Source organism: Rhyacophila brunnea, unplaced genomic scaffold (assembly GCF_057557595.1).
Source record: "Rhyacophila brunnea isolate RB1 unplaced genomic scaffold, BYU_Rbru_1.0 scaffold_9, whole genome shotgun sequence".
Taxonomy (NCBI): Eukaryota; Metazoa; Arthropoda; class Insecta; order Trichoptera; family Rhyacophilidae; genus Rhyacophila; species Rhyacophila brunnea.
Window position 1 is genome coordinate 43184955 of NW_028233361.1, and position 21809 is coordinate 43206763.

Consider the following 21809-nt stretch of genomic DNA (forward strand, 5'->3'; position numbering starts at 1 on the left):
ACTTTTTCATTCATACTTTTTTGTTTTCGTTGGATCAGCGCTCGAAATGGAAAAGTTTACGAAGCGGAGCGCTCGACAGTTTTCTGTAGATATTTCATGTGCATTTCATAAAAATAAGTGAATGAGATTTTCTATTATATGGTATATGAAATTATTTTATCCACCAAACGGAGCGATAATTTTACCAATTTCATGAACAGGAACGGCGCTCCGGTGCGCTCCGGTCCATTTCGAGCCCTGCATTGGATTAAGAATATGTACATATTATACATATTGATGGTTTTTTATTTTAATTTATTAAGCCCTGCCTAAACCAAAATATAATACCTAGATTAAAAATATTATTCTATTTATAAAATACCCAAAATTATGTATGATTTAATTGCATAATTTTAGATATTTTGTAGATAGACTAGTATTTTTTTACTATTATCTATTATGGCTTGGTTTTGCAGGGATTACTATAGCGAAAATTAACCAACACCATTCGTAAATTGTAGTCTTAGTTCAATAAAAACAAATACGTATGACTGATAAAGTTTAGTGTGCACTATTTATTGTGGATCTTGACAGCCTACCTCCACCATTCACCACTGTACGACAGTATAAGTCGACACGTTACCTCACGGCTATTGTGGGTATATGTAGGTACTCTATAAGTTGTATAGTGTATAGAAATGACTTGCATTTATTTTAATCGTTAACGTACTCGTAACATAAGTTTTTTTCAGCTTCAGTTTCATAATATACACAATAATTACGATCCATTTTTATAAAGTATGGATTTCTTTAACATTTTTGTTGTTATAATTAGGGAATCCAATCCCGAGCCAAAATTCTGATCCCGGGATTTCGGGATTACAATTTGACAATCCCGGGATTGGAATTTTTTTTCCATTGTTCATATAAAAATTTTATATTTACAAATAACATTGATAAAATCGGTCAAAAATAAATCTACAATTTATACTATTTAAGACATTTATTGTTAATATTGTATACGTTCAATCTTGGAAATACACAAGTTTAATGGAGTAAATAATATTGTAATATAAATAATAATGTGAATTTAATATGAGATTGCTGTTTCTGATAGTAAAGACATAATGAATGGATTAGCGAGATTTCAAATAGTAAAACAAATAATCATGGCGTACTTATGGCCTTTCCGCATCATAAATCTAATTAGTCAGCCAAATATGAAACTGCTGTAAAACGTATGATACGAGTATCATGGTAGAATTACTTTGTTAAAAGTGCGAAGCATTGTTTTTTCCCAATATTTCTCATTTTTAATAATTCATGTGAAAAAATAAAATGAATCAGCAACCTACACATGGGTATAAATCAAACTTCATTCAAACTCAGTTTATTTCTAATGTAGTTATTTTTTTTTTAAAGTATTTTTTCTGTTTTATTTTCGCTTTTATTTTATTTTCCATAAAAATTGATAAAAAAATCAATCCCGAAATCCCGGGATTATGTTTATCAATCCCAGGATTCATAGCTCGGGATCCCTAGTTATAATACACATATTATACAGTAACAGTAATTTATAATTTTGTCAGAGTCAAAAAAATAATTCGTTTCTAGCTAAAATAATATTATGAAAACGGAATACCTACATACATTATATAAATTATTCAACGATAAAATAGTTTTTTTTAACATTTTCTTTGCTGTATGTTATAGAAAAACTTTGCCGGCTTTTCCGACGAATTATTGTTATTACAAACGTTATGACGCGTGTGATATCAGATTGGTTCAACACATGCGGATTTGACGCATTATAAAACACATAAAATCTAAATATGAATTTACTGTTCAGAGTGCACACGAATTTGATACCGCGTTATGCACTACGACAGCGTTTCCCAAAGGTGTGATGCATGCCGCTTTGAAAAACATTTATAAAAAGCGAAAAACAATGCCACAAAATAAAGAAAGATACTGCTGGAACAGAGCATCAGTGCAAGACTGTCTTCTGTGTGTTTGAATCATATTATACCAGGGCTCAAAATGGACCGGAATGTATCGGAGCACAGCTCCAGTTCGTGAAAAAAGTAAATATTGAGATCCGGTTCGTGTATTATTAAAAATCAATTAAATTAATACAATATGTATTTTTTCATCGAAATTATGTCGGAATCATGACAAAAAAAATTATAAGTAGTCATAAAACCTGATAACAACCCGCACAATGTTTGCTTGCCACAAGATTAAAGACTGTTATTCCATTTTTCCGTCTGAGCTAGATAAGTATAAAACAAAAAAAATCCTACACACTTTTTTTATATACTACAAGCTGAAGTACCCGGCTTTGCACAGGGTCGCTTCATGGATACATTTATCTTAGATATTTAAAAAATAATAATGAGTAATTATCTTTTTAATATTAAAATATCTGTGTAATACAATAAGGCAGTATGAAAATAATTCTAATAGGAGTAAAGGTCAAACAAAAGAACAGTAAATAAAATCGAATCCAAAATAAGCAAACGTTATTAATATAATGTAGTAAAAAATTCAAAATTGGATGGAACAAACAAACAACAAACTTTGTATTTTATATAATACTAATTTAGAAACCTTCGCAGGTGTGCGCACAACGACTGACAAAAGTTTCATCGCAATCGGATTAATGGTATAGGAACGCATACGGGACAGACAGACAGACATTTATTTTTTTCGCGAAAGTGCAAGCAGTAAGTTGACAAAGTTTTATCGCAATCGGATGAACGGTATGGCAGCGCATAAAATACGAACAAACAAACTAACAAACGAATATTGATTTTTATATATTAGATAAATACCTACCTCCATAAATACATAGATACATATCGTTGCATGATTTCCAGGTTGTTCTATATCACAATACTATTTTGATCTCACCCTTTCTCACATAATATCTCTTTCTCACAGTTGAGTATGTCTTTCTTTGTCGCATATACTTTTAGATCTATCTCTTTTGTTAGTAATGGAATGCAACGCTCTGTTGCAATGTGCATTTATAATTTTATTTATGACAGGTTAATTAATTATGACTTATATCAATCAATTACATATATTTACTGGATAATGCTATCGATTTTAAAATAATAACATTATAATTAGATGTAATATTGACAGTGACGTCCCGTGGGGGTAGGCAGATTGAGCATCGCTTGGGGATGGCAGTTACTCGAGGGCGGCAAATCGAGAAGAATCATTTGGTATATATAGAAATAGCTACTTAAACTTAGTAATAACGAAATTATCTTTCCATTAAAAATTCAGCTCACTGATTGGAAACAGAATGTATTAATTAACATATAAGGTTTAACAAGACTGTATTTTTTTGTCAGGTTTGCGATGTCTAGTTTACTTCCGTTGCCCTTCGACGTCCTTGGTGACCAGAAACGACACGTGCGCAGATGATAAAAAATACTGTATAAAAAAAATGAGGCGGTATTTTGGCGCTGTCCAGGGACGTCACTGAATATTGATAATTCTAGGAATAGCCGAAATATGATGATGACGAGTGTATATTAACTGAAATATTTGCAATATCATGGGTTGGGTAACCTAATGTGACATTAGGTTAACTAGAGTGTTAAGTTACGCCCGCTTCAGATTAATATGGTTTTGACCGTACGGCAACAAGTTCTTCACGCCACTAAAAGAATGACGCCTTTCGGTTTTTTGCCATACGGCCAAAACCGTATAGTGCAGTGGTCGGCAAACTCATTAGTCAACAGAGCCAAATATCAATAGTACAACGATATAGATTTCTTTTGAGAGCCAAATTTCTTAAACTTAAATTATATTTGTAGGTACACTGTTTATTAACTTAATAAACTTTACTAATTAAACTATATGTAGGTACACTGAATAAAGCTTGATAGCATACGTAATAATGATATTATGTATTGATAAAAAAATTTATTGTAAATACATAAGGTATCCATAAAATTAAAATTAAATCATGACAATGACTGACAAAAACTCAATGTGAAAAATGGTCTTGTATCTCCTTGGAAAGTTTGGATAAGTCAGGTTTGTAAGTTGTTGTTTTTAATTTTAAGCACCATTCCAAGTTCTCATCAATAAGACGACTTCTCAATTTACTCTTGATTTCCTCTCTAAAATTTTGAAATGAAATCTCTAGATGACTCTTCTAAAGTTCCTCAACTGCTTTCTTCCTTGCATCACCGACAGGATATTTAGTGCAAAATGACGCGTGTTTAGTTGCAAAGTGTCTGTCTAAATTTGAATGCGCCAATTTTTCCCGACAAACAATACAGGTCGGTAGGCTATTTAAGTTTTGAATAAACGCAAAAGTCTCAGTCCATTCAACTTTAAATTCACGGTTTTCGTCTTTCGTTTTTCTTTGCTTCTTCTTTTTAGTCATGTCAAATAGGACAGAGGGCATTTCTAGCAGAGCCGCACTCAAGGGGCCAAAGAGCCACATGTGGCTCGCGAGCCACGGTTTGCCGACCACTGGTATAGTGGAACGGAGGGTTAGTAATAGAAAACTGTATTATGACAAAACAGCGAGAGAGCAATGCGCCATAATACACAGTAAAAGTACGTAGTACTGAAAAAGAGAATAAATTTAATAACAATTCGGTCTGAAAACTTTAGGAAACTGTAGTTGAATAATATTATAAACTGCAGCTTTTGCTAACGGTGACTCCTTATTTTGACATACGGCTTGCTTCAGACGTCGCCGTTGGTTTATTTTAACAGGTTGATATGATGTTTTGACTTAGCAGTTGCTCTTAAAAAGAGTAATGTGAGAGAAAAATATAACGCCTGGTTCATCTCACATGAATAATACAAAACTATCTAAAAATATCACGATATATTTTCGGCAGTCTGAAATAAACATTGTAAGTATTGGTATTTTGTAACAAAACAAATTTCTAGTAGATGATGTGATGTATATTATTATGTATGTGATCAGCGCTGCCAACTTAACATGTTGTTTTTTTACCACATCTAGCATTTTTGAATACGCATCTAGCTTGGGGAAAAAACGCATTGGTTATATTGCGTTTTGTAACATAGCAAAAGGTTTAAAATTCCTAGCTTATTAACTATTTTTTTTTTTTTTGAAAACACTTCTGAGAAAATATGAAGCGCCTAGTTTCAAGGCCACCTAAAATGTTTTTTTGAAAATTTTTGAGTTAGATGTGTATTTAGATGGATATTTTTGTTACCTATATTATGATGGCTAAAGATTGAACTTTAAAAAACGCCAAAAACCGTCAATACGTATGATCAAAAATTAGGGTAAATTTCAAAACCCGCTAAAATGGTTGGGTGTGCTTTTCAAATACCCCTAAAATGGAAAGCCATAATACTCTTTAAAATGTAACGAATTAAAAAATAAATTACATAAAGTTCACAGATTTAATAGATATGATTTTTTCTCATTTTTCTCAGAACTACCTAAATTCGTTTTAGAGGCTTTTGAAACTAGGCGCTTCCTATTTTTTTTATTCAACGAATAATTGATAAGATTTAAGAATGTAACATGCTTTTTATTGAACGGACATAATTTGAAAACACTTCTGAGAAAATATATAACCAATGGAAAAATCTTTTTTTGAAAATAATAAAAAAAGAAGACACCTAGCATGATCGAACCTGCGTCTCTTGGGATTCGGGCACACGCACATCGACAATATGCTATAAGCATCTTATCTAATTGCGACAAATTTTAACTCTAAAAAGGGTTTTATCTATTGTTTATATATTTTCTCAGAAGTGTTTTCAAATTATGTATGTTCAATCTTAGTACTTAAATTAGCGTTTATATGATACATTGGAAATGTCATACGCAATGTGAGATATTTTATAGATAGAAAAATATTTTTTACCAATAATATTTTGGTTTAGGCAGGGTTTAAACGAATTTTTAAAAAATATCTGCTGTTTGTATTCTTAGTTAAATGAAAAGAAATAAGTATGACTGAAAAAGTGTGCATTATTTTTATCGGATCTCCAATTATATATTAAAAACTAACCAATACCACCATCTGCCATTATTTGTATTACTAATTCAATAAAAACAAATAAGTATGACTAACAAAGATTAGTTTGCACTGTTTACGTTTCATCTCGATTGTCTACCTCCACCCTTTGCCTCTGATGTGATACAAGTCTATTGAATTGGTTTTAAAAACAAAGTTATTTGTAAATTATACAAAATTTAAGGTTATTTGAATTAGTTATGTCAACAGTAATTGTTCCAGGCTTTAAATCGAAAATACTATTTTTCGATAGGTACCTAACTAAAACTCAAACTTAATGTGTGTTACTCCAAGTCCAAATGTTTTGAGTGAAACATAGTTTTTAGTTTATTACCATAAAAGTGGCGTAGTTCATTTTTATTATCATTGGCATAATATTCTTTCATCATAATTGTGGCATTTCTTGCAATAAATACGGGCTGCTGTTGCCAAGTACTCATTGCGCCAAAAATCTAGATTACCTTTTCAATTCCCGCATGGGGTGAGCAATTATAATTATATTATTTATTTGTCTAGAAAAATACGTATATAATAATAATATGTACATGAAAAAGCTTTGATATTAAAGCAGTTTCAATTCACACATGTATTAATTAGGTTATCTGTTAAATTTTTTGAAATAGATTTTTTATCTCAACTTTCTCTAATTGAGTAAGTCGATAAACCACATAGACGCATAACCATGAATTTTAATTACGTGCGTTTTCAAACTCTTTCTAGGAATTTTTGTCATGTTAAAAGACAGCTAAAAAGTTACGCAAAAAAGCATGTTTTTTCAAGTTAAAAATACATTCGTTTTTCGGAGTCATTTAAGGCCTTTATTTCATGTTAAATACACGCCTAAAAAGACACTAAAAGCACATGTTTTTTCACGTAAAAAAGATTTCATGTTGAAAAAAACCCATGTTTTTCAGGGTTAAATTGTAGGTATCCACATTATGGCACACCTTCCATAAAACGTTGGATAAAGCTGAATTGCGAATGTGTTCTTCATACTGAGTAAAAAAAAAATTCTGCCTGTCTGACCCAGATAAACGAATAGACAAGCCCTGCAGTCTACGCAGTAATAAATAAACACCACTTCTCTGCAGTTGTTTTATAAACCATTAAAATATTACACGTTATATTATATTGTATACATTACCTATATAATTTTCATTCTAATGCAACTGTGACAGAGTCTACCTATCTTGAATGATCAACTTAGCTTTCCTAGTAGCTCATTGCTATATCCAATAATAATTATGATGATTTGCATGTGAGACTATATTATCGTCAATGGTATTTATATACAATATTTGTATACATGTATAAGAACGTATGGATGTGGATTTAGGTATGTATACGTGTGTATATAAAATATATATAATATATATTAGGTGGGTTTATATGTGGATTTGTTAAAAATAAAATTATAAAAAATAAAAAAGTAGGTACCATGCATGCATAATATTGAATATTAATTGTTTAACCAATAACTTATAAAGACTGATATCATAGATATAATATCTCATTAGTTAACTCCATTAATTTCCAATACGTAACCATTGTTCCTAGAATGAACGATTTTACACCTCTTGAGTGTAGTATTTTTATTTTTATTAAGTACTAAAATGATCTATTATTTGGTTTTGACGATTTATTATAATAATATTATCCTTATCGAGTGTAATATTTAATATTATTAATAAGTTAGGGGGTTTTTTTTACTAACACTTCAACTATTCATAATTTTATTTGTTTGTTATATTTTTTATTGTGACACTTGACTTGATATGTAGGTAATGGAGTTTTTCCTTACTTTATTGTATTGATTTATTATATAAGTTAGAGTAACGAGTGTTCGTTGTCAGTGTGTGTTTGCCTTTGGTGAGTATACACAGCATCTGAAGATGCGGAAAAGCGAAACTCGGGTCGCAAAAAACTAATCAAATGGAATAGTTCAAAACTTAAATCCATTAGAATTTAAATTCAAATTCCATCAAGTACTTTCGGTCGATAGTATTAATAATACAATTGTCACTGTGTCATTTGATGTTTAGAAAGAAAAATAAGATTATTTTCGCCAGATGTACATGAAAATGAAAAACTAGAGACAGAGAAGTGTGAATGGAGCTAGTGGAGACCTTATCCAGTATTGAGTATTGGATTGTTCCCGGGTGATAATGATAATATACCAATATCATCAATTACCACCACTACATTTGATTGCACCATTAACGGAACTGATCATTCAATCAGAATCCAAAAATACTTTTCAATACCGATTTTATATTTTTAAGAATCTCTCATTCAAGATTTTATTGCAAGTTTTTATCTCATTCCTGGAGGCGGTAGGCAAAGTAAGCCGAGCGGATCTTAATTAAGACATAATGCAATAATGGCTACCCCTCTCACCTTCGACTTTCCATTCTCTCCGCTCCATTTTGCCTTTCTTTACGAGTGGGTAATAATTACTTCGCCTATCTTTGGTCCATTTTCAGGCGAGGCTGTGAAAGGGTCAGGAGTATATTACGCGAGTACCAGCTGCCCGTTTCCCGACCTCTTTTGATTTATTTATTAACTTAAAGGAAAGCTACTTAATTGATTTTGATTGTGTACAATATTCTTCTTTTAACGGTAAATTTGACACGATTCATATCGATATTTGGGTGGTTCACAATAATTATGGATCAAGTCCATCAAAATGGATCCTGAGATATTTGGACCTAAAGTTAAAACTCCTTATGTAAAATACAGGAATGTTTTCACTGTAGGTATATACTTACCATAATATATTTTTAGTAAATGGATCAATTTAAATAATTAATCGAAACATAAAATAGGTATATTCAGGCTATATTAATAGTAGCAAATTAATGTTAGTAAATACCTCTTTATATGATTTATCAAATAGTATTGCCATTTATACGGAAAATTGTAGAGCAACGATTGTGATATTAACACACAATATAGAAATCTGTTTTATCTAGCCACTGAAACAAAAATTAGAATTTTATGAAAATTGGACTTGATCCATAATTATTGTGAACCACCCATTTATAAGTCATCAATTGCTACCAATTGTTGTAGGTACGAGGGTGGGTCAATAATTCCTTAGAAAAAAGCATTAAAACAGTTTTGATTTTTGTATTTTTTTTTTATTTCTCAACATAATCTCCTTGGAGCTCAATACACTTGGTTAGACGTTTCTCAATTTTTTTTAAACCGTCAGAAAAATAAGTTTTCGGAAGGTCCTCAAAATAAGCATTTGTCCGATCGATGACTTCTTCATTTGAAAAAAAACGTTGTCCACTTAGCCATTTTTTTAAGTTTGGGAAAAGGAAAAAGTCACTGGGGGCTAAATCTGGCGAATACGGTGGGTGGTCGACCAATTCAAACTTCAATTCTTCAATTTTAGCCATTGTTCGTAAACATGTGTGAACACGGGCATTGTCCTGATGAAAGAGGATTTTTTTCCTGTTTAAATGAGGCCGTTTTTCTTCAATTTTGTTTTTTAGCTGGTCCAATAAAGATGCATAATAATCCCCTGTTATTGTTTTTCCTTTTTCCAAATAGTCAACGAAAATAATTTCACGTGCATCCCAAAATACAGTAGCCATAACCTTACCAGCTGATTTTACGGTTTTCGCCTTCTTTGGACATGGTTTGCCTTCGCAATCCACTGCTTTGACTGTTCTTTCGTCTCGGGAGTATAGTGGTGTATCCATGTTTCATCTACAGTCACAAAGCGACGAAAAAATTTATCCGGATTGCGTTGCATGAGCGACAACAGGGTTTTAGAGGCCACCACCCTATTGCGTTTATTGTCGACTGTGAGCAAACGCGGCACCCATCTTGCAGAAATATTTTTCATGCCCAATTTGTCATGTAAAATAGAAATGACGCTACCTTTTGAGATCCCTGTAACCTCAATTATCTCACTCAACTTTAATCTTCGGTCACTTAACACCATATCGTGGATTTTATTGATCATTTCTGGTGTAGTCACCTCTACAGGACGTCCTGAGCGTGGTTCATCCTTTGTTGATGTACGACCACGTTTAAATTCATTTAACCAGTTATAAATAGTTGCAAGTGAAGGAGCAGATATGCCGTGAACTAAATCCAACTCATTTTTTATTTCCTTTGCTGTTAACCCTTTTATATTAAAATGTTTAATAACAGCTCTAAACTCAATTTTCTCCATTTTCCATTTTTCCATTTTCCACAAGCAAATTTTTTTTTAAAATGAACGAGAAACACACAACAACCCGACCAATCTGATTGAAACTTCGCAGCATACTGAATCGGTAGTGCCGCTGCATGAAAACAAACCGCTTACAGTACTAGTCGCGCCACCTGTCGGCTTTTCTAAGGACTTATTGACCCACCCTCGTATTACAAAAAATTTGTTTTATTACCTCTATCAATTATTATAGTGTGCTACATAACCATACCAGACTCTTGATGTAAGAGAAATCCAAAAGTTACAAAGATGTCACACATAGGGACTGCAATAGCGGTATTACGAAACCGGTATCCCGGTATTTTTTGATACCAAAATACCGGTCTTAAAAATCAAACAATACCGATATATTCGGTATTGGAAGTGGAAACAAAATGTATTAATTAACATTAAATGTTTAACATGACTCCGTTGCCCTTTAACTTCATTAGTGACCAGCAATGACACGTGCAGATCTGCGAAATACATTTGCGTTAAAGATAAGTAAGTACTTACCTACTTCTGTAATTTTAAATTTACCCAATTATTGCTCGCGGGTTTTAGAAGTTGTCAGGTGTATTTTTAAGTAGATGTATCTGAAATCCCGGTTTAATACTGTTCGTTTGTATAATCATGAAGAAAGTGCTAATAATTCAACTAGTCGGTGTTTGTAAACATCAGCATCTCTACCATATCTTACCGTTACCTATTTTTAAAAGTTTACAAAATGTTATCAACGTTCCCTCTATTTTTTATTGTCTGTACGGATCATCAACGCATCTGAGCAGTGGCGTAACTAGGGTTGCTGTCACCCGTCAGTGACGGACCGTCACCCGGGAAGTAAATTTACACCCCCCCCCTTCCCCCATAAACACACACACACACAATTTTTCAATAAAACTTATATTTTAAGGTATTTATTAATATCAGCCTACCGCCTTTCGAGAAATGAGTCGAAGAATTGTGCATGTGATAGTTTCGTGCATTCGAGTAAAACTTAAATCTGGCAAAGAAAACTTTCTTTTACAATATTTTTGTGTGAGGACTGTGCGGGGGATGAAAACATGTCGTCGGTGTTTTGTAAAAAGGGCGAATCAACCAAAATGCTACTTTACAGGAGGAGGGTTTTTAACTTTTGACATTTATTTGTTTTTTACCTGTAGATGATTATAAATATCTAACAAGTTTATAATAAAGCTTAGAAAGAATACTGTCATTATAATAGGTATTACTATATAATATTTTAAAAGGCCTAATATGTCACATTTGCTTTTTATTTCGTAATTTTAATTAATTTAATTTTAGTCGATTATCGTTTTTAAGTACTTTCCTGTGGAGATAAAAATTCGCCGTTTTTACACAACAAAGCTAGTGGGGTACATATTGTATTTTCATTAAAAACTCGATTTCGCCAAAATGGTTGATTCGCCCTTTTTACAAAACACCGACGATGTGTGCGGACACATTTTGGTAGGTGTGCGCGCGCACACATTGAATGTAATATGTACCTATTTAGATATTTTGGTTATAAAATATTAATATTTTAAAGAGATTTATATATATATATATATTAATGGTAGGTATTTCTGTTTTTTTCATAATTATAAAATACCGAAATACCGGTATCGGTATTGCAATCCCTAGTCGCACATCCGCTCTATTAGTATATCTTTATCTATACGACCAACCCTGGCTGATTATGATAAGTGTAGCTTCAAATGATATGTCATTATAATACCTCTTTCATACAAATTTGAATACACGCTAGTTAATCGGTTTTTAAATTGTTTGTAAATGAGGGGTTTTGATCGATGTCAAAGGACGTGTAAGTAATTACATGCATTATCCATTTATCACAAACAATCTAAGCCATTTACGGTATTAAACGCATTTTCAGAATAATAAACCTCTCAACTATGGCAATAACAGTATCTACTATGACAATAACAGTAGGTATCTACTAATCATTTTAAATGCTTAGACATTGACATAGAAACTAAAAAAATCGGTGTGTATACTTGTGTATGCGCGTTAGAAGTTATACTTCTTTGGCGTAACAAAACAAAAACAAAACTTGTGATAAACTAGATTCTTTGACTGGCTCTTAATTATCTTGTTAAATTACCCACTCAAGAAAAAGGACCGCTTATTGGAACGCCGTTGATTTATTTCTATACACTTTAACTTATATTACTAAATTATATAATGGTTTCTCGTTGTTTTATTTTTAAAGTATTAACTGTCATTCTGACGTTTAATCGTTTGTTTACGTAAGGAATTGCAAATGGCCGACAATAATAAATTCGCTGCCTAGGCAACGGAACAATTCTACGGTATAATATTATTATACTGTATAATCGTCACGATTGCAGTACCATACCGTGGCGTAAAGGTAGTGCGTTCGGCTGATAACCGAACTATCGGTGGTTCGAATCCAATCGAGTGCGTTTCTTTTCGCGTGAAAAAATAAATTATGTGTTACATGTCACACGCCAAAAATACACTCTGATTTGATTTTCCAAACGCGCCAAAAGAAGTATAACTTCAATAAAAAGTCACTTAACGTAGTCCAGGGCGTCTTTTACATGACTAATAATAATTAAAGTGCTATGTTGTCATAACTTAAACGTGGGATTCAAAAGCAAAATTATTCTAAGACACTACGTTTTTCGGTTCTGTGTACTGTGGATTCTCTTTTACGGTACAAAGGCGCGGACCTTCAAAGAATTAACATATACACGTTCCGTTTCAGATAACAGCAGTAGCGAAGGGTGGAGGTAGACTGTTAAGATCCGCCATAAATAGTGCACATTAAACTTTGCCAGCCATACGTATTTGTTTTTATTGAACTTAAAGACTACAATTTACAGATAGTATTGGTTAATTTAAAAAAATCAATTAAACCCTATAACCCTTAACCGATACGACAACATTGTGCACACTTTTTCATTCATACTAATTTATTTTTGTTGGATTAAGAATAGATATTTATTACACACTGTTTATTTTTTTTAATTCATTAAGCCCTGCCTAAACCAAACTATAATCGATAAAAAAATAATAATCTATCATTAAAATATCCAAAGTTATGTATGATTTAATTGCATAATTTTAGATATTTTATAGATAGACGAGTATTTTTAACTATTATCAATTATGGCTTGGTTTGCGCAGGGTTTAATTGAATTTTATAAACCAACCACCACCATCTGTAAATAATTGTAGTATTTTAGTTCAATAACGGAGATTGAAGGAATACAAATGTGTCGGTGAACAATAGAGTGAGTAAATCGACTTCAAAGTGAATTAATATGCAATTGGAAATTCTACTGTTTTTTTTGGTATATTTTAAGGTACCTATTCAAAGAAAAAATATATTGACATATATTTATGTTTACTATACACACTTTATGGGAGCGAACAGTAGCATATGAAAACGCAGAGACTGCGCTGGATCGGCCACGTGCATAGAATGCCGGAGGATATACCGGTGAAGCGGGGTATGTACGCAACCCCCGATAGCAAGAGAAGACCTGGACAGCCGAAATTGAGATGGCTAGACTGTGCCACGGGAGATTTAAAAATGAGTGGTCAAAACAATTGGAGATCAGTGTTACTGCTGGACCTGTGTGTCCCTGATAACTATCTTAGAAATAGAGAACATCAGTTGTTTATTCTCCCAAGGTGCAGAACCAACCTGCCACTGGTAATGCCAATTGGGAGGGCGATAACTATGTTCAACGAAATTGCTTCGGGTGGTGTTGATATATTCCACCTACGTGAGGATGAGTATAGGTGGACGTTATTTTATAAATTTTTAAAATAGGGTCTGCTTAACTCATCCGGTGTATTTCCATGTACCTATATAATTAATATTTTTGTATGTAGGTACATATTTCTACTGTTTAATAACATACTATCTATCTCTTTTTTTATGTCATGTTGTGAACGTCTTAAACTTATAATTTGTAATGTCCACAATATGTAAAAATAAATAAATTGAATTGAATTGAATCGTCCAGGATGGAGGAAGTTTTTGAAGGAGGGCAAGACCCACCAAGGATTGTAATGCTATATAATGATGATGATAATATATGTGTTTATTGATATTTTTATTGGCCACGATGGCTGAGTGGATTACGCGTCGGGTTATAATTTCGTGGGTCCCAGGTCTAGAAAATTTACATTTATTGTTTTTCAATTTGTGTTTGGAGTCAAGAGTATGGACCTAATAGATTGAGCAAGTAACATCAATTTTTCGTAAAAACAAAAATCTGTTAATACAAACCTCCACTCTGTAGAGGCTCGTATGATCTTTGGTCAGAAAAGTGATTTTTAGTGTTTTAAGAAGTACAACTGAAACGTACTCATAAGAATTATATACGGTGACTTTGACAATAACTATGGAATATACTCACCAATATTGGTAAGTAACAATCATATTGGCGCGTTACCAGTAGATATAGGTATTCAAATCCCGTCGAGCATCGTATTTTTCTAGTGGATATAATATATCTCAGGTGTTTTCAAGTTATGTATGTTCAATACATGGAATGTTACATTCACAAATCTTGTGAATTATTCGTTGAATTAAAGAAATGATGTATTAAAATGCTTTTACTTTTTTTTATATAAAACAGTTATATAATAATGTTGTTTTTTTTTAAATTGTTTCATGCGTGTATAAGTATATGTTGAACCTTATTTATTTTTAAATTTTATATAACTCATAACAATTATTGTTTCACAGCGTTCTAATTTTGAATTTTACGTGATAAACTATTTTTTGGATTTCATTTGTTTAACTTTTTATACATAAATATATTAAGATATCATATCATTATCTATTTAATAATCTATTCAACGCAAATTTGAGCAAAGCCGGGTTTTTCCATATAGTAAGTACATAATAAACATTGGCGCCCAGTTAGGCGCTGCTTTTACAAAACTTTCCAGAGCAGTCAAAAACAAACTTTTCGCAAACTATAAACTCTGACATTACTGACTACTTAAGTCGAGCAAGACAAATGAATGAGATCATTTACCTTGCCGGTGCCAGCGCGGGAGGCGGAGGCCTACGCCTAGCCGGCCTTCCAGCGGGGGCCCTCGCGGACTGCGACCTGGCGGCAGGCCTGCGCCTCCGGGACCCCTGGCCACCCGCGCCAGCGATGGCTTCCATACTGGTGGACCCTGCACCACAAATCGACATGCTGCGAGCCTTAGCGCTCGGATGATGGCCACTACTGTTATTGTTACGGGACGCGCGATCGTCGCTCGCCATTTTCACGGATTTTTTGACGCGGTTCTGTACGACAACGGAGCTGAACAGCGACTGACTGTTGCTGGAGATCTGAGCTTCGACGGCGCGAGGGAAATTCGACGCCAGCGCTGCCGGCGCGAAGGAATCCTGAACGACGTTGCGACGCCGGTTTGTAGGGAACACCACAGTTGGCGGCTGGGGTGTGAAATAGCATTTTAATGTTGTTCAAAAATAAATACTTACTAATTAATAGTTATATCAATTATATATTACATATTGAGAAAATGCAGTTGTTGTTTTGGATTCTGTTGAGTTATCCAGAGGACTGGAGGAAATATTTTATATACTGCGGGAAAACTAGGATATCAAAAATTTTATAAAGTTTAAAGTTTACTGTACGAAAACATCTCTTGTCCACGCTTCCAGGCGCTGTTGTTTACTAAATGGGAGGAACTTATAATGGAATTGCGGTTAAAAATGGGCGGAGCATGTTAGTTCACAGTTTTAACACGTAGCCAAGAAAATGTTTTCGTACAGTAGTTTATACATGTATCATTTAATTTTACACCTTTTATTTCTGTTATTTTGTTTTATTCTCTTATTGTTATTCTTGTGTATCCATTATTAATAATTTTCCATATAATTCTCTATGCAATATAGTTAGGCCAATTAGGTTGGCCCTAATACAACAAAAAAGTTCTACCCACTTGACGTCATGATCCTTGCCAGGCCGACAATTAACGGTTAGTCATTAATTCACCGTGTGCTTATAACCTAAACCATTTTGACATGTGTGACCCAATAAGCAATAAAATTCTGCGCGAGCGTAATAGTGCGACCAGGAGTGACAACCAGACCATAGGGCCAGCCTCAATAACATAAAAGGTCAGTGTCTAGCATCCCACACATAACTCCCCCCTCAGCATCCAAAAATTTTACGTCATAATTTACAGTCAACTGAAAATCACAGCCACAATAAGACGTATATTATTTTAATAAATTTTATCAAGAACTAAAAAAAAAATGTTCAGTGCCAAGTATCATTAATTGTATCGTGTCTATTTTGAGAAATTACGGAATCTGCATAATATTAGTATCCTTAGTTCAATTTATTTTAATTGTATAAGTATGCCTGGAAAGTTTATTCTGCACTATTTATATCGGAACACCAGAGCCTATTTCCATATTTCGCCACTGACTTATATCCGTACAACATAAACATCCAATAGTTACAATAATTTTATTTGTCCATATCGATCTAATACTGGATGAATAACTCACTACTTAGATACTTTCACTTTTATTTTGGTACCTACAAACTTTTGTTGAACTGGGTGAATTCATCGATTCAGTGGGTTTTAGGGCGGCTCTGTAGTTGTTTAGCATTCCTCTACTATCATTGTATAACTATTAACTACATAGACATATTTGACTTGTTCTAAAAATTGGTAAACGTCAACATGCTCTGCGCGGTGTAGTTTGTATTTTTTCTGGCAAGTTAGCCACTATCGTTCTACTGCGTATGCGTATACGTCATGCAAGTTGCAACTGTCGCGTGAAAATTCAGATGCTGCTAAACTTTTTTAAGCCGTGCATGCGGTCTTGCAACTTGTACGAATAAGTGTTTACATATTTTGCATTTAATCGTTATGGTCGCGATAAGGAAACTGAAATACCTAACGGATAAGGAGAAGCAGGCAACCACTCGCGAGTAAGGAAGAATACGTCATACGGCGAATACTGACAACTTCTCTCAGTTTATGCATTGAAGCTCATTTAATATTGGTGTATTATACACATTATTGCTCGTCTATAATGCGTAGTTAATTTTCATGGAACACTCACACATTCAAAACCCTGCGTCATAATTTACTGTATTGGTATATAATATAGCTTATCGGAATTCTATTTATTATTTGTTCTGTGGTCGCAATAATACGTAGAGTATCCTCCGCGTAACTTTGCAATTGTACACAGTGACAAGATTTGTGTGTAATACGCACTACGTATTAGTGTATTAGTAAATGCCAGGCGCCTGATTGGCTGATTTCATCAAATAATTCTAAATAATCTATTCCAAATTGCAAGGTTACGAGGACGGTAGTATACTGCCGCCAGTAATTCCATGCACGTGTAAACTGGCTATAAAATTAACTAACATATTTTTAGAGTTGCAATATACCCCACACCTAAAAAACTGCAATTTTGGTCATTCTAGGGTTACGGCAATTGAAAATAGCCGCCGGTTTACAAGAATACGCGTAGCTCAGCTCGTGAGCGGCGCTCGGCTACGTTCGTGAAAGTCCGGCGACGCTCGCAGCGCACGTGCTCGAATTTTCCGATTTCCAATTTTGCACAATATCCTTTAAGAGCTGCCAAACTTTGTATGTGCTGAGTAAACTTTGCTAGAATGCCGGCTAGCGAGTTGGCGTTAAGCAGTTTTTGATTATGTATACGTAGATAATATCAATGGAATGCACAGATAGTGTACATCCAGATTTTACGGAAGTTGCGGTAGATATTACGAAACAATCGTCTACATTATAATATTATAGATGCTATAAAAGTATTGTATATCCAAATGTCATGCGAACATGCGGCGCTAGTTTGCAAACAGTAATGTTCGAATTAGATTCAATACGAATTTTATGCGATGTCTTTTTTGGTTTTAAATAATTTAATGTTGAAACTAGGTACATAAATAATCAAATTTCAAATCAAATTTATTTATTTTACATATAATGAACATAACAAATTACAAATTCAAAACGTTCACGACATGACATAAAATAAGTGTTAACAATTTTTAAAATAAAAATACAGAGAGATGTGACTTAATAATACAATAAGTAATAAAATAAGAAAAGAAATAAAATAAAGCAACAAAAATAAAAGTAGATGGAAGCACACAGGGTGAACTATTGATAGACCCTATCTTAAAAACTTATAAAACAACATCCACCTAAATTCACGCTCACGCAAGTGGAATATATCAATATCCGAAGCGATTTCATTAAAAATGGTTATTGCCCTCCCAATTGGCATCACTAATGGCTGGTTAGTGCTGCACCTTGGGAGAACAAAGAACGGATGCCCTCGATGCATAAGGTAATTATTAGAGACACACAAGCCAACATCACTAAGAATGGCAGAGTTCACATTTACGCCGCGTATAAGTCTGAAGAAATATGTAGCTAAATAAAGATCCCTTCTAAATTTAAAGCTACAGTATGTAAGCATACCTAAGAGAAAGTCAGTCGGATAGAGCCACGGATAATATCCATACAGCACGGTGGGTCGGCTAATACAAATGTCAATACTTCGATGGCCCAGTGTTGAACAGTAACAACTCAAAAAACGTAGTTTTGAGATAATCGCGTTTTAATAATTGAATATTTTACAACACACAGTTTTAAAATGAAACATGTCAGGATGTATCTGTTCGAAATTGAAATGTATGGTCAATCGCCAGTTTTAAATTGAAACAATTCGAAATGGATCTGTACAAAACTTATTTTGTTTGTAAAGTTTGTAAAATTTCATATGAGTTTTTAGGCTCTCAAAGTACCTATCTAAATTATTTTTTTTGAATTATTTCCGTACTCAACTGGCAAGAGATTTTTAAAAAATTGGAGAGAACATTTTTACTAATATTTTGATAAGTACCGATATAGTGAAATATCGAATTTTTGACTTGTTAACGTTCAATACTGGGCCATCGACTTGATCATTTATATTCGGTCGGAGACACTCTGACGTCTCTGCTAGACTGCTTGAATATTGTAAACAGATTCAAATAAAAACCATAAATAAATTATTATTAGATACGCTTTACAGTCTGCGAGCTTGTCCAGATGACGCGTGTCACGCCGTGAGTGCATGTGTACAGCTCAGTGAGGTCACATGTACCTGGAATGCGCGTGAGTTTTTACGCGCGAATCAAATCGCGCCATCTGTACAAGGCCTACTCCGCATCATGTACTTGAGTATGTTTTTATTTTACTATTATTATTATTATTTTATATATTCTCTTCTATTCAATTCTAAACTATCCTAAACGCCAAACCATAAAATGTGCAGGAAAGCGAAATTACGAACATACACTTAGGGTCGTATGCATGAGATATACTTTATAGGCTATATACTGCTCATTTGTATGCATGAGTGCAAATGTAATTCATTGCTTAGCGACGTCACGATGTGACGTCATAATGTGTCATGGCGTCCAAATAATTTCCATTCCCCGACCATTAATTTAAAATTTTGAAATTGTAAATGTGTCTGAAAGTGTGCGAACGGTACCATACAAATTTAATAATTATACATGAATAATTATTTTGAACTTTATATAATTTATCAGTTATTTTATCAAAATTATTTTATTATTCTACTGTACGAAAGGATAGAGTATTGCCAGTAAAAATTTCCATTTGGTGGCTTTACATACATATTATGACTAACTTCACTTCAATCACTTCCATTAAGAGATGTCAAAACAGAATAAGAATAAATGACAGAAATGCAAATGGATTTAGATAATAATATGTAATGATCTCTGTATAATATTATCAATTATACCAATCACCGTATGACACTATTGATGTTACCAGTGTATTTGAGAGTTGTGCCTTGTTTATTACAGTTATCTTACAATAAGAAACTAGGTAGTTAGGTGCCTACCGTAATATTTTGAAGAATGCAGAATGCTTCCAATTGCATATTTTAATGCCAGATACAGCAGTAGGTATCTATTATTATGCTGCGGTCGTTTTGCGGAGGTATTTTATCGTAATCTTACGTAAATCCATCTTATCTCTCCATGATAAATACTGCATTTTGTAAGCGAAATATGAGGCATTGTATCAGTTACCTACTATCTAGATATTCTAGATTATAGACTATGGATAAAAATTATACGTATTTTGTAAACAGCACGACTAGAAACTGTTTTTAAAGTTCGCTAATGTTTTACAGAGTCTACAAAATGAATGAGGACCTCAAGCAAACGTTTGTTGTAATGAATGCATTGTTAAAATGACATTTGAAAGTGACAGATGAAGCAGCCATTTTGAATGACGTGTGACGTCAGATTGCTTACGTCACAAACAGTGCTATACGCTATATGGTGGAACATCGGTTAAATAGCTTATAAAGAATTTGGTAATCTCATACATACGGCCCTTAATTCGATTTAGTTCTGTAGTATCGAAATATTAAAAAAACGTTTTTTATGTTTCAAATTACAATAAGTTTAGGGGATTTTTTTCCAATTTGAAAAATTCAATACATTGGCAAATAATGTTACTTGGATATTTAAGAAGTGGCACGAAAATAATTGTTTCTTAATACAATGCATTTAGGTTTATACATAAATGTTAGAAATCTCATAGAGAATCGATTGAAGTAAAAAATTGGCGTTTAGGATAGTTTAGAATTGAACAGACGATTTGTTATAATATCAATCTCATGTTGTGTACGTCTTGAATTTAGATTTGTTATGTCCACAATGTTTTTTTTTTCTCAAATAAATAAATGATAAGAAACAGATGCCGTCTCAGGAATTCTTGCCATATGTACATACGTAACTCTAAATATGTATATGAATTAAATTTCAAAACTCGAACATTTTCGACACCAATACTATTTTCCAAAGATTTCAACCACATTAGTGAAAAAAACTTTTGTAGAAAATTTCGTTAGAATGTCTATTTTTTTTGAATAACAGGCTCCAGCCGAGTAAACGATGATCAGAAAGCATATAAATTATTTACATTAACAAATGAACCTCTAAAACCTTAGGATTTTAAGACCATACTTCAGTGAAACGGCAAATAATTTTCAACTATAGGTGCGACGAAATTTCTGACTGGCCGCCAATCGGAGAGCGAAAGTCGAGCTGTGAATATGTCAATTTGTTTTGTGATGGCGTCGGGGGAATTAATTCTTAAATTGTGTAAAGATAACGTTACCCATTTACTTGAAAAAGAAAACATGTCAATGAATATATTATTATTATTACAAATAGAACAATAAATAACACTAAATGGACGCATGTTGAATTATATGACAAATTATGTTTTGTTCTGCACGCTCGTTTTCACAATCTTCGCGTCGCGCAATCACGATTATTTTAGACCGTGCCCCAGCTGAAGTATAGCCTTAAGGGGCTTCAATAATATAGGGTTCTCATATTTCAAAATTAATTATTCTGTTTCTAAAATAATAAATAATATATTAATTCGCCAAACGAAAAAGTTTGAATATCATTGACGTGGGGGGTAAAAAGAGATTAGCATGAATTTTCGAACCGATAGATTATGAAAAA

The 21809-nt window shown here is 33.2% G+C and overlaps 1 protein-coding gene across 1 annotated transcript in view; it reads right to left on the reverse strand.

Moving 5' to 3' along the window:
* Rgk3 (Rad, Gem/Kir family member 3) overlaps positions 1 to 15530 on the reverse strand; it is a 339001-nt gene extending 323471 nt beyond the window's left edge. Inside the window, exon 1 of the mRNA XM_085959861.1 lies at positions 15270 to 15530. Coding sequence (XP_085815987.1) covers positions 15270 to 15505 — 236 coding nt within the window. The 5' untranslated portion in view covers positions 15506 to 15530. The remainder of the gene's footprint in view (positions 1 to 15269) is intronic.
* Between the last annotated feature and the right edge of the window lie 6279 nt (positions 15531 to 21809).